The sequence below is a fragment of the Rhopalosiphum padi genome, chromosome 2 (genome assembly GCF_020882245.1).
Source record: "Rhopalosiphum padi isolate XX-2018 chromosome 2, ASM2088224v1, whole genome shotgun sequence".
NCBI lineage: Eukaryota > Metazoa > Arthropoda > Insecta > Hemiptera > Aphididae > Rhopalosiphum > Rhopalosiphum padi.
Window position 1 is genome coordinate 67,648,786 of NC_083598.1, and position 13,938 is coordinate 67,662,723.

The following is a 13,938-nucleotide window of genomic DNA, read 5'->3' on the forward strand; positions in this document are numbered from 1 at the left end:
AATTTAAAATTAAACAAAGCTCCCAAGTTATTACAAAACACGTATAACGTATATCCAATAGATGAATTTGACAATCTCTTCAGCTCCGTCAAGTTTAAATTACAATTAAATGTAGACTTTGACAGACATCGGTCGGCGTTCAGCTTATTTTCTCCGTCATCTGATTTTCATTAGATAGCTATCAAATCAGCGTAACATCTTGAATTAACTTCCGAAACTTTAATGGTTTTAAATTAGTGTAGATATTTTATTCTTTATAAGAAATTTAGAACGTTATAACAAATATATACATAGAAAAACTATATACCTAATAAAAATATTATGATTATTTTCTGAAAGTTTAACTTTATAAACTTCAATCCTTTCAATTTTTTACGCGTGTAAATATAAGTAATCATACAATAGTTTGAAATACTAGTATAGTGGTTCCCAACCTATGGGACGCAGCTCATTTGTGGGTTACGAGCAGTGTGGGACTGGACCGTTGACCATATAATATTAACATTAATTACATAATATTTATATACAAAATAATATCATTATATATTTTTATTATATAATATTATATATATTATATAGATACATACATATAAGGAGTGCTATTTGATTGGTGTGCCTCGAAGATTATTTTACAAAATTGGTAGTCCGAACAACTAAAAAGGTTAGGAATCGCTGTACTAATTTATCCTCCAAACATGCTAACCCCTTTATTCTACTTCAATAATACAGTTATTAACAACAGTTAAACAAATTTGGATTTTTAAATGTACTAAAAGGCCATATTTTAAAAATTATTGAGATTTTATATATTACTTACAAAGTATCTTGTAGAGATACAAACTTCTGTCATACAAATGAAAACCCTTCTTCCTTTCTACTTCAATTATTAATAGACAACAATTCTGAACATTTTGACCTTTTAAAATCAAAATTCGAATGGGTATTTTTAAGTTTTTTAATTTTATGTTCTATGAATAAAAGGTCTATAATAATGGATTTGGGATATGTGATAGTTACGGTAATTTGAAAATGTTGGATATATATTAATTCGCAAACATTAATAATTTGTAAAAATGGTCAATATATAATAAATACTAAATCCAATATTACATATATTTTGTATTTTTGAAAAACTATTTTTTTTAGAACCACTGATTAAATTTAACTGCTGTCTGCTACTCTGCAATTATTCATGGTGATGTTGCTTCTGTGTAATCAAAATTATCAAAGACATATCAAGATATTACTTAACCTAATAAAGATTACATTCTAATGTAGTATTCTATTATTTAATTATCATACAATAGTATAATGCAATTAATTGAATTAGTTTAATTGGAATGATTACTGATAATAAAGTAAAGCTTGAAGTATAGTCAACGATAATACTTGCATAATAAATATATGTGTGGATTATAGCATAATAAATACAAAATTCGTGAAAATAAATACACAATGAATATTGCCGTTGAATAATAAATATTATTAAAACGCATAATATGTCAGTACGGGATTTCCATCAAATATAGGAACCAACTATACATAGAAAAAAATTGAAATGTAATAAAAATAAATTCATGGACATGTATATGTAATAAAATTAATGAGAGAACATAAACATAATTTATTATTATATTACCGTGTATTCGTAATTACCTATGTGTTATACCTAAAAGGAGAAAACACAAGTTATACGAATTTCTAAAGATACCTGAACCTTGTTTTTGTACAAACATAAACGTACAGTTGGTTCGTTAAAAATTTATCAAATACTATCTCATCGTTGTCCTTTTATTACAACATTTAACTTAACACTACAAGAATAACATACTTACTCGAAAACTAAAAGTAGAAAGTTTTTTTAACGGCACAATCGTTTATCACATTATTATAACAGCTCTAAACACACTAAGAAAAACTTAAATCGTTAAACTTTTGTCATGCTTTCCTGAACGGTAAGGTTGAAAACTACGGATGCATTGTGATGTACTCATCAATGTATATGACTACCACTTAAATGTTAAGTACTCAGTACTCTACTTCCACTAAATTCTACAACGTGGTCCTTATACCAATACTAATAGACTGAGATTCCGTGTACTATCAAAGAGCGCTTCTCGTGTGCAACTTTTGGCCCACAAGATAATATTTTTGTGTAAGTACTATCAACGCCAGTTTTAACTTTACTTTGCACTCCATGTGTATTGATATAATGATATACGATCAAAGATTACATGCCAATATATATTTTCGATCCGTCACTCACGCCCACATGTTACCCTAAAACCGAGGCAAATGTATTTGTAACTATAAAGTACCTATACAAATCGTTCAACTATTATATTACTTCGACAGTTTGACCAACGTGTGAATTATGTGGTATACAGAGCTGTGTAATATGATATACATCTCTGATTAATCTCTTCATATGAATAAAAATTGTTTACGTATATAATAAAACTTAAAAAAATTAATGAACTCCAGTAATTGAAATTTCTATGAATTGATATGTATTATAAAAATATAAACATTATTTTATACTTTTTAAATACAAAGAACAAATTTTTATTTGGTTTTTTAATGGTTATATATAATTTCCTTATTAAATTCAAATAAAATATAAAAGAACGATTTTTTCGATATTATTTTTTTTTTCTATACAAAATATACCTAAATGCTAAATTTTCATTCAATTATAAAATGCAATTTATTCAAACTTTATTATAAATGATGAAGAAAATATTTATAAATAAACGATTTCTAAATAATGTATAGGTTGAACATTATTTAGTTATGTCGGTTGTAAATATACATTATACTGTTGAAGTATGTGAAGTGATTTTTATCTATAACATCCACTTACGTATTTCCATTGATATATTTTCATACAGTATTTTATTTTCATCAAATATAGATACATTTTACTATACATTTTCACATTCCATACATTATATATTATACGTTTGAAATACTATGGAGTTTTAAGTTTCTTTTTTAATGTTCGTCCGCATTGTTAGAAGGAAACATTTTGAAATGCGACTCGCATTCTCTCTGCAGTGTCCCCAACCTCGATCACTGATTGTATGCTATAAAGAATATAAATCCAATTTTAAATCGTATGCCATCCTAAGAGTGTAAGCAATTTATTTCTGAGGTACATATTTAATCGGTCTAGGATCCATTAAACAGTTTAGATGTTATTATTTTATATATTATTATTTTACGCCAAATATATCATTATATTATATAATAACGTACAATTAATAAAAAAATTTAAAAAAAAAACACTTGCAATATATAATAAAATAGCTTTTCATTTAAAATAATAATTTTTTTTCAAAATACAAACTATACCTATACGTTTACATGTGCGCACACAAGTTTAAACTCACTAAGTACTATTAACAGTTTCATTAAATGTATGTAAAAAAGAATATATTTAAAACAAAAAATGCTGAGATTAAATAAATTATTAACTCTTGTTAAAATTTTAATATTTTCTTCTTAAAATTCATATATTCTAGAACATCAATAACTTAAGTTAGTCGACATAATTTAACACGTTACCACGCCATTACATATATTATTATGTATAATTATCATTTTCTGTAGATGACTCGATATTGATTATTTTATATTTTCAAACAACAGGCAATTTAGTAAAAAATAAACAAAATATGCACTGTAATTAAATATATATATACTATAATATGTGTTATTATAAATGAAAAACTGAACATCGTATTTTAATTCAGTGCTATTTATAATTTTGATTAATTAAAATATGTATCAATAATTGAATGTCAACTAAATTCTTTGATGCCATCAAATAAAAGAATATATACTTACTGTTTTTTAGAACTCAAATTCAAATTTTTGTTATCAAAAAGAAAATATATATCTATATATTATTATTATATATTATATTATATTTGTATATAATTTTTAGAAAAATTTTCTAAAATAATCAAGTCCAATATTTTTAAAAGTATTTTATCAATCAATAATTTGATTACTCCATATCAAGTACTATCAACTCTTTAACCGCAATAGGTTTATTTTGTGTAACCGGTGAACACTTAAAATGTGTTTGTTTTAAGCGTTTCAACTATATATAATGATATAATTCAAGCCTAATATAAAGTAAAGTTTTGAATTATAATCGACCGGTCAGTATTATTGGATAAGAGAATGGAAGTATAAAAGGTTGGTTACGGTAGAAAACCTATAGTGGTCGACCAAACTATTAATTATTAATCACGTCTCATACGTCCGGTGCAACCTATTTCCGCCCATACCGTGGAGACAAGACTTTCCGCCAATAGCGCGCTACTAGAAATGTTCAATAACTTGCATGTTTTGCCGACCCTTTAAAATAACTTTAACCTCAGGCATTAATTTACATCCATTCGGAAAGGTTCATTTGACCCACGGTAATTGTGTTTCAATCAAAAGTTTCTTGAGCGTTTTTTTTTCCTAATCGATTATAAAAGTCCTTTGTGTATGATAAATTATACGGGAAAAACAGCGTTTCTTAAAATAAAATCTTTTTCATTTTGAATTTTTTAGTTTAAAACAAGGATGTACGTGCAAAAAACATGTTTTTTTGTTAGTGACATTTACGGCCTTGTATTAGATATACGGACTTTTGGGGTTTTTTTCTTGTAAATCATATATAATTGCTTTGTATTTATATATTTTATTATACGGTAGGTTGTTTTTAATCTTATCCCGTTAGGTTTGAAGAATACAACATCTTTCAAGAACGAATAAAATATTTTTTAAAAGAATAATTATTATTTAAGCTAATTCGTCAAATGTATAATATATGTATCATAAAATCAAAAATTTAATTTGTATTTACAAATAGTTTACATTAATCATAAAATAATATAATACTATATTTATGAGTTTTAAAATTGCCATTATAGAACAAATTGACTTGCACACACGACACATATATAAATGTTGTAAATTCAACAACAATAAGTTTATTATTTGTATACGAATTTATAGCTATTCCCTCGATTATTTAGAGTCACTTCAAGCATTGCTTATACATTAGGTTAAGGTCTTTTGATTTAAATTGACATCTAAACCGACCACGTAAAATTAAAATTAAAATAATTTGCAGTTCCAATTAATTGCTAACATTGTGTACTGCATTTTAAATGATAAAATAACAATTACGCTAAATATGGACACGCCATCGTTAATGATTTATTATCAAGTAGGCAAGTCATAATAATATCAATGTTTTTTTAATTAATTAGAGACAGAACAGTTATTATACAGTTATGATATAGGTCTACTAGACTTATACTATTTTTAATGTAACTATTAATCGACAATATTATTATGAAACAGTAGTAATTGTTTATGGGTTATTTATATGTACGTATTATTTATTGTGATGTTATGAAAATAATAGCGATTTATCAGTTTTTATTATATCAATTTACTATATTGTCTTAAATTAAATAATTAAATACTATTCATGATATTATTGGACCAATACTATCGTAGGTACCTAATACCTATAATATCATAAATGGATTCTATGATAGCGTCTCTAACTTCTTTATCATTTTATAACAAGTTTTTTATGAAAGGGATTGATTTTTTTTTTTTTACTTCTAATATATTAACGTGCGCCCGGAATTGGGCTACAATTAACCTTTTTTTCAAAAAGGCATACGGTAATTGGGACACTATTTTCAACGATTTTTATTATTACATCCGGTAGTTGAGCCACCATTACATTTTAAAATTTATAAAATAATATTTAATATAAGTTTTATTGGAAGTTTAATCAGAATTGTATATTAAAATTAGAAACGTAAAAACATTAAATGCCAGGAAAAAAACTTTAATTCGAAAAAATTATATTCTAAATGAAATAAAAAATACGAAGACGGGAAAAAAGACAGATTTAAATTTGTAAAATCTGTATCATATTATTTTAAAAATAATTGTATTTTTATGTACCTATAAGAAAAAAAATTAATTAATAAACATTATAATATACTTGTATATTTTTGTGTTATACATTTATGGTTCAATCTCCGGGTAGTAAAAGGTAAGCACATATTTTATATGAAGCAAGTAGATAAAAATGTGTCCCAATTACCGACCGCCCAATTTAATAAGCTACTTATCTTATCAGTTGAAGCTCAAAACGACCGTTTGTAGTATAAAAATTTTACTATAATTTTTAAAAACATTTCAATATACCTATATAGTATATATAAGTACTATTAATTCATTAACACAGAAAAAAATCGTGTTCTAAATCTAAACGACTTAAAAACACTTGGGATTAACTGGTCTGTCATACGTTACACTGTTTGCTTGTTACGTGAGCCTTTTTTCTCTTGTGTTTGCGTTTGTCATGTCCGACCTTTGCTACGTTTCACCGTAGCACCGTTTTAAACCCCCGCGTCTATTGAAACGTCTTACTAGACGGTTTCGAGAATCCTATTCAAAAGTCAACTGTTGTCAACCACTCTCGTTTATACAAACGAACGTCGGCGTAATCGACCGACGTGTCATGTATTTTATAAGAAGCGTAATGTGCATGATTTTAAGGATTATGGATGATTGATGGCTAATATTACGTTTATCGTGGTCCGGATGTTTACGAGTGATTGCCAGATGGAAGAAAGGGAGGTGCCCGATAAATGACAAAATCCTAAGTACTCGTCATCGCGTGATTATTAATTATTATAGGTACGTTATTTCATAAAAAAAAACCTTCTCGTATTCAAAACCATAATATTATTAGTATAAATTTCGAACGGTTGAGATTTTATTATCTTATTTTTTGGAAACTACAACCATATATTAAAATATAATACTGTACGCATAAAACGGTACGGTTTGTTGTCGGATCATCGATGCGTGTAAAACGAAACGGATACTACGCGGTCACATCGCTCGTCACCACACGTCATTCAGCCACGACCCCACACGTCATAATATGTTCTATAACCTGTAACAGGTGTGAACGCTATCGGCGTGTCAATTGCGTATAATTATAAAGAGTGATTCTCCAAACATGCTCATGCCCATTTTTTCTTAGAATAATTATTGATTTATTCAAATTCTGATTTTTTTAATTTTTAAGTATTCTTAAGGACCATATTATTTGAAAATACTTCAATTGTATAAATAGTCTTATGACAATACCGACTTATTTTTTCTTGGAAACTGTTAAGCCGATAACTTTTTTGAAAATATATGTATATGTATCTAAATCAAAATTCAAACAAGTAGTTTTTGATTTTATATGATATTGTGTATTAAAACTAATAAGTCCTTCGACCTTCTTAATAAGTTTGGAAAATAAGACTATAACGATTTTAGAGCTTTATTATTTTAGTAATTAATAATATTTTATAATTTGTAAAAATTTATCTCAGTTTAATAAGTAAGTACTAGATTGATTCAATATTACATTTATCTTGTATCTATTATAAAAACTATCTTTAACAACTATTTTAGTAACTCTGCAGCTATAAGTTGATTGATAAATCAACCTGTATAAATAAACGACAGATGACATTAGACATGATGATTATTAATATGTATCAACTCACAAACTATACGGTAATTTAGAGGAAAATATATACATACTTCAACAATAATAAATAAAATCTAATAAATAGCTCACTATTATAAAAATATATATTTTATGAAATACTGATCATAACGTGTATTACCTCAGAATTTCTATTGTATATTTCAAGAAAAATCATTCATTACTTTAATTATTGTTTTAAATTACAGGTTGAATTCAATCCGCCGACAGCAATTTTGTATACTATCGATTTTTTTCTACTAATTTTAAACGTAAGTATTTTGTACTCATCATAAATCTATAACAATTATTTCATTTTTGTAATATATTTTGGTGCCTAAATAAATAAAACATGTTTTTACCATTTAGTCAATGCAAAGGCATTAACATTAACTTACAGATAGAAATGATTGAAAATAATCATAAAATGATATTGCTTAATTTTCAAACATACTCAAAAATAAAAGTTTTTACAGGATGTTTAACTTATTGGCAGTAAAATCTCAAAAAGTTTTATACAATATCATTTCAAATATTATTCTAAAGGTTGATTTTTCAATAAATTTTAAGGAAATTACAAAAATAACATAATAATATAAAAGCAATAACCAGAAATTTTTGATAAACATTTTTGATTGCATCAATCACTAAAAATCGTTTTCCAGAAATAATTACAGTTTGTCAAACATAAATTTCAATCAATATATCTTACTCCTATGGCAAATTGATACAAATACTTTGTGGAAGTGATCGAAACGAATTGAGTGTCAAGTATATAAAAATATCTAACTTAGTGTAGTTTTGAATTTCAACTAATATACGCATTTTCTGTTCTTTTAATATCATTTGAATTTTCAAATATTAAGACTTATGTAAATCTCTTTCTATTAAAAAATCCTAAAAATTCCACTGATCTACGTTTAATATCAACACAATTTTATGTTTCATTTTCAGAAAATTACTTCACTCTAGTGCACACGTATTTTATAAGTCAAAAATGTCTTCGTTTATTATTTTCATTTATTTTAAATTCCATCCCACACTATTTTATTTCATACCGTTATTTCACGTCTTACTTTCCGTGTATAAATATTTAAATTAGAAAAGTTGACGCATATATTTTACCTCTCGTTATGTAAACAACTGTTATTTATATTATTTTGAATGTTGACTTAAATGTACCCAAACAAATCACGTTGCATTTTATATACACATCATCACAATATTATACACGTTTATCCGTATGTTTTTTTCATATTATTTGTTCTTGTAACTACACAAAAACATGAAATAATTAAAATATTTTATTATGGCCAACTGTATTTATAAATTGTAGAAATATTAACTTGATTATAATAACTATCATAGATCGATAACGTATTTAGTAAAGTTGCTAATATATTACATATTTAATATTTATAATTCTATGAAGTTAATAAAATTTTAAAGCCACTCAAAGCTACACCCTCCTTAAGGTAGCAAGCTCCGAAAAGAAAAAATTATAAATACACAAAAATCAAATCAAAATGATCAGGTATCTGGTATATATTAATAAACAGTTAAACACCAAGTAATCGATGAAAATGATATTTGATATGCATCTAGTAATTGGGTAATAGTCTTTAAAATTTTCAATTTTCTTTATCAAAAGTGATTTTATTTTAAAAGTAACCTAGATTTAAGCTAGATATTTATTATGATAAGTAACTAACTTTGTAATTGTTAGCATATTGAACACTTGAACGATAGATACATAATTATATTAAATTTAAATTTAAAATAGATATTTATATAAATGGTCATTACTGATTATATTCCAGTCCTTAGTTCTATAATTAAATTACCTACACTATAGTTTACTGACAACTGGGCTTGTGATCTTTCCTTGTAATTTGTGAATTTCAGTAGTAAAAGTCTAAAATTACAAGTTACAACTACTGAAACGTATGCCAGTAATTATGCAATATATTAAGATTTTTTTTTATAAAAATTAAATTTTGTGTTAATAAACTCTTCCTTTAATACTTATCTGCTATTTTTTCATATAAATTAAAATAAAAAAAAATTGTATCTAACAAATGTTTAAAAATAATAGTATGTTTTTTAATTTGATAAGAAACTCTTCATAAATTATTTAGCATGATATAGTTTATAGAATATGTAGATATAAATAAATAAAATACTTATAAAATGGGAGCATATTTATGACTATTTTAATTATCATTAATACAATTTTTATTCATCTTGAACGTCACTAGACGTTATCGTCCAAACTATAAATAAATTATAGGGAAATAATCACGAGTCATAACGAAGACTAACGAATGAGCGAAAAACAATTTATATATTAAAATTTTGATCATATTTATTGTTTTATATAACTTTTATAGTTTATAAAATATAGACAATTGTAATTTTATAACCATGTATACATTTGCAATCAAATTTAATAAACTAATTTATTAGTATAATACAAAAAAGCTAAATAATATGAGAAACAAAAAACCTAAAAACTTCCCTACCACAATATATTAGTACCAGTTCTTGTTTAAATTCCTGAAATAATCAAAAAAGGGTTCCAGTAAGCTTATAGTTCCAAGTCCCAATACTTTTAATATAGGTATTCTAGCGTATTATAAAAATATGCATATACTATAAAGTAACTGCCAGCTCCGACTATAATAAAAACTTTAGAATACAATTATCAAATTTAAAAAAAATCTAAATCAATTTTAATTTCAAACAAGCGAATAAATATAAAAATCTACCAAAAACATAAAAACTCCATTTATTTTGTCAAACTGATTAATTTTCACTGAAATAATATATAAGCCCTAGACAGTTATTATAAAAAAAAAGAAAAACAAATTCGTGGCAGGTAATTTTATAAATTGTTGTATTGATAACATAATTTATATTCTATGTGATTGTGCAGTTATCTTCTATTAGATCTTCAAGTCTACAAAACTGCAATATAATTTTCAATTTTCTAAATTCTATGTGTTTAAGGACTTCAGAAAATTATTAAACATCTTGAATAAATCTCTGTAATAAATGTCTCCATTTACCGCAAAATTCGTATGAAATATTTTTAAAAATTCAATAACTATAAAATACCATCAATGTTCTATATTTTCCAATGTATTAAAATTATTGAATTTTCTTTCTATTGACTGGAGTTCTTCAATGTAGTGATATTAAATATTTCCTGTATTTTGCAATGTTTCCCATGATACTTCCATATTTCATTTATATCCATAGGTACATTCACCGTTGATAAGATAATAATGACTTCTAGTTAATTGACTCCAAACTTAACCAAACAATTTTTGTACAATTAAATGTTGATTGTTGGTCCAAAAAAATTAACAATACGAAATCCTCATTTATAACATTCCCTTTACGTCTAAAGGTATTCCACTTGTAAAAATAAACAACAATATAATTCCTACCGTTCCTAAGTAAAACATTTAATTTTAACTTTTGACAAGCACCTGGCCTGAGCTGACTGAGCTTCTCACCTTAAATATAAACGAATATCAGTAAATTCCATACACCACCTGCAAACTCACAATTAACAAAGCTGTAATAAGACTCGTCTGGGCATATAGAATCTAAGTATGAAATTCAGCTAAACATTAAAATCCTTCAGCACGCTTTAGGGGTTTCAATTCATTTGTCTTCGTCGAATTACCTTAGCTCTGTCGTATAAACAAAAATAATAATTTTTACAATAACCTCAAATTCAAACTCTAAAATCTAGAGTCTAAATCAACTAAAAAAAAGTTACTACGTCACCTTACTTCACTCAAGAACACCAAATCTTCAAAATCCACTAATCAAACTTCTTTCCTCCCGTACGGTACCCAAAAATTATAATACACGGCTAAAAATATATTGTCCTAAGGACCAATTCGAATCCTTCCAAATTTACTTGCTAGGTAGACCATATGTAATTTCTGGTATTCTTGTTATGTCATCAAAATTAATTATTGTACACAAAATGATAATAGTTTTAATAATACTTTTAATTTTGAAAAAATGAGAAAAAAATTGTTTCTATCGAAAATACGGTCATGTAAAAATACATTATACAGTAATAATTAATAGTGATATAAATTTTAAGACAGAACTATTTGTCAATCCCCTAGAAAATTATATCGTAGCTTTTAATAACTTTTAAAAAATATTTTAAATATTTTTATGAATAATGGTTAGTAATTTTTATTGTGTTCTACCTTTTTTCTACATTTACATGAAAAATGTAAGTTTCGAAATTAATTTATACCAGAAATTCAATTTTAAATCAATTTAAACAATTTATTAATATTATGTTCATTCAATATTGAATTATTCATTTTTATCACTCATAAAGTAATTAAATTTAAAATATTCAGTATTAATTTTAGTAATTTTAAAATAAAATAAGACAAAATATCCATAAAAAATGTATTTCCTTTTTTTATTTACTAATAAATAATAAAATATACCTTTTATATGTTTTAACTTTAATACCTTTATATCTTATTCATTTCAATAAATATTAACTTTACTAATTATATAATCATTTTTAAATCTTAACAAATTGTAATTGCTACAATAATCGGTTTTTATTTTTAAATTAAATTTGTCAGATTACGACCCATAGAATTTTAACTACTTACAATTTAAGGATTTTGTGTGTTCAAAATAATATTAAAAGTTGTCCTATCAATATAAAATCGATTTTTCATTTACTTTTATACTCTTAACATTATAATATTATATGTAAGTCCAATTCCCAATCGTATACATAATAATATGCTACATTAAACTTTTGAAGACATTACACTACGTTATGAAAAAAATCAATTCATTGCAAAATCAATATTATTTCTTCTCATCTCTCTGAAACTGATATCAGTGAATAACCTATATTTTAGATTCTAAACGAATAACGATGAATATATTTATTTTACAATGATGTGTGTATTTTATTTACCTCTCATCGCCTTTTAGAGCCGTAAAAATGTATGTATCTTCAACTTCAAGGGTGTTTTCTGGTAAAAATGTGTAACAATTAATATTTAAATCTATCAATATTTATAATTTTTTTTTTAAATAGTTAAATTATAGTAAATACTACCTAGATCCACTATTAAATTTATTTTAAAACCATTTTAAAGGACTATTATTCTTATTATAAATATTTTAATAATTGAGAAACTACTTTTTCGAAGTTTGAATTAGGTAAATCCTCATAAATGTTAAATAATAATCAAAAACTTCATAGTAAAATTGACCATTAACATAATTTAAAATGTTTATTGGGAAACGTTATCGAATAACAATCCATGTAAATACTTTGTATGTTAGCTTATTATACCTTCTATATCATAATATATTACTATATGAGCAAAGTAATATTAAAAGAGAGATTGATCGTCAAATTATAATACGGTCCTCTTAATTTCCCCAATGTCTCCTATACATGCGCATATTCGTATATACAATTAACACATGTACCGTTTCGCTAGAGTATACAAGATACCTATAAACAGTGGTTCTTAATACATTTTTATCCAAGAAACATATCTATATTGAACATTTTCACACACCACCTAATAACCAAAAGCATAATAATAAAATTAAAATTTGTTTTATAAATCAAAACTTCCTATTCGCGTACCAGCGTACCACCTATGAACTTTCCGTAAAAGAAAGCGAATACATATATTCGTGACGTATACAACTCACAGACACGAATGTGGAACGTAGTAGGTAATTCAACATGTAATAAATGACCAAAAGCACGGAGACTGTTTTATAACAACATACTCGTATGTAATGGCATCTAGAAAATGTCGTATCGGAATTCCCGACACATTTCAAAATTAATGAATCACTATCTTCTCATACATAACATAAAATTGTAAAAATGTGTAACAATGAACGTAAGCATGTGATATAAAATGTATTTAAAATCAGCACATTCCAAATGAACCAAATTATTATAATAATATATAGTATGATTTGAATAAATTAATTTACTCGCTCGACAAATTCAAACCACAAACATGTCAATAATAATAATTATAATAGCTTTTAAAAGAATTAATTGTAATTTGCCAAATTATGTCAAAGCAATATTTTATAACACATATATAGAGAATAAAACAAAAAAATGCTGTTGTAGTATTTTCTGCTATGCACAATGTCTGTTCTAAATAATATTATATAAACTAAAAACAAAATATTATTTATGAAAATTATAATTTTCAATCGGTAGTAGAAGTTGTATTTTACATATCTAAAAATATGCAGCTATAATAAATCGACGTTTTACGCACCTTTAGGATATAAATTTAATATATGTAATA

General features: G+C 25.2%; 1 protein-coding gene across 1 annotated transcript in view; it reads left to right on the forward strand.

Moving 5' to 3' along the window:
• LOC132920618 (uncharacterized) overlaps nucleotides 1-13,938 on the forward strand; it is a 122,624-nt gene that overhangs the window by 97,023 nt on the left and 11,663 nt on the right. Inside the window, exon 6 of the mRNA XM_060983123.1 lies at nucleotides 7,789-7,851. Within this exon, the coding sequence (XP_060839106.1) occupies nucleotides 7,789-7,851 (63 nt within the window). The remainder of the gene's footprint in view (nucleotides 1-7,788; nucleotides 7,852-13,938) is intronic.